The sequence below is a fragment of the Theobroma umbraticum genome, unplaced genomic scaffold (genome assembly GCF_002168275.2).
Source record: "Theobroma umbraticum cultivar Fairchild unplaced genomic scaffold, ASM216827v3 scaffold_477.0, whole genome shotgun sequence".
Lineage (NCBI taxonomy): Eukaryota > Viridiplantae > Streptophyta > Magnoliopsida > Malvales > Malvaceae > Theobroma > Theobroma umbraticum.
In genome coordinates, this window is record NW_018397294.1 from 247,432 (window position 1) to 248,888 (window position 1,457).

General features: G+C 29.0%; 1 protein-coding gene across 1 annotated transcript in view; it reads left to right on the forward strand.

The window, feature by feature from the left end:
- Positions 1-1,099: 1,099 nt before the first annotated feature.
- LOC110428777 (Sodium Bile acid symporter family) overlaps positions 1,100-1,457 on the forward strand; it is a 13,744-nt gene continuing 13,386 nt past the window's right edge. Inside the window, exon 1 of the mRNA XM_021444686.2 lies at positions 1,100-1,457. This exon is cut by the window's right edge and continues 3 nt beyond it. Coding sequence (XP_021300361.1) covers positions 1,148-1,457 — 310 coding nt within the window. The 5' untranslated portion in view covers positions 1,100-1,147.

Genomic DNA, 1,457 nt, shown 5'->3' on the forward strand with positions numbered 1-1,457 from the left:
CATTTTATATTTTATCTCTTGAATTTTTATAATGAACTAATACTTAAAGCTTTAACTTTTTTCTTAGGTAAATATTATATAGTGGATGTTGGTTATCCTAATATGAAAAGGTATCTAGCACCTTATAAAGGTGAAAGATATCATATTCCTGATTTTAAAGGTTGCAGTCAGCCAGAAGGTGTGGAAAAAACATTCAACCATGCACATTCTTCGTTAAGAAATGTCATTGAACGAACAATTGGAGTTTGGAAGAATAGGTGGCATATTCTACATGTTATGAAGCCATTTCCATTGATAAAACAGGAAAAGATTATTGTTGCAACAACGACACTTCATAACTACATTATACAGTGTGGTGTTATAGATGAGGAGTTTGACAAATGTGATTGTAATCTCAATTATATTCCTGAAAATTAAGAAGAAAGAAGTAATGATGAAGAAATGTGTTCATATACTTCTAAAAGAGCATTGGATGATAGTTATATGGGTAGAGTTCGTAATTAAATAGCTACTACATTGATGGAAAATAGAAATCGTTAATTTATGAATTATGTGTTACCTATAAATTATTTGTGAAGCTCTTTTTTTATAATTTATTATTAATTATAAACTTTATGTTATATAAAAATACTTTTATATTTTCAAAAATTTATTTTAAATAGATAAAAAACAAAGTTAATTTTTTCTATTTTGAGTAAAGAAATTCATGATTAATAGAAAGTTATTTATTAAATATCTTTTATGGTAATTTTAACTTAAATTAGAGTTTATATAAATTATTTTACCAAACAGCTTATTTATAAAAAAGAGTTTATAAAAAATAAATTTACTCAACAACTTTAACTTAATTTTAAAAATTATTATTTTTTATAAGAGTTTTATAATAAATTTTAAATTAAAAAAAAATCAACCCAAATATGCTTTAAATATGAAGCCACTCAAACATCATGTTGTAATTCCCAGATTTGAAAAAGCCAAAGGACAGCTTCCTTTTTTTCTATTTTCATAACTTTCCACATGGTAGATTAAGAGCATAAAGACGTGACTAAATATGGAGTCAGTCTTGGATCTTAATTTTATATAAGTTATTATTTATACAGATTTGCGGGGTTAAACATGTTTCAATGTAAAACACTTATCATTATACATGTTTGCTGCTCTAACACAGTCACTTTTATACATTCTATTTTACAAATTTTGTACTAAAGAACGTGAAAGAAAAGTTTCCCAACAAGAGGCAAAATCGGATAGAGTAAAGGAGGGAGTGAAGACCCAAAGCACCATTTCCGTGTTTGAGAGCTCCATGGCGGTAACCATCCAATCGCTAATTTTGACGCCCCCGCGCACCGCCACCACACCGTTTCCTCGCCTGAAACCTTCCCATCTCTTAAGCCGCTCACTCAGAATCAATCCTAGCCGTTCCTTTGCAACACGTATCAGATCATGTAAACCGTCCG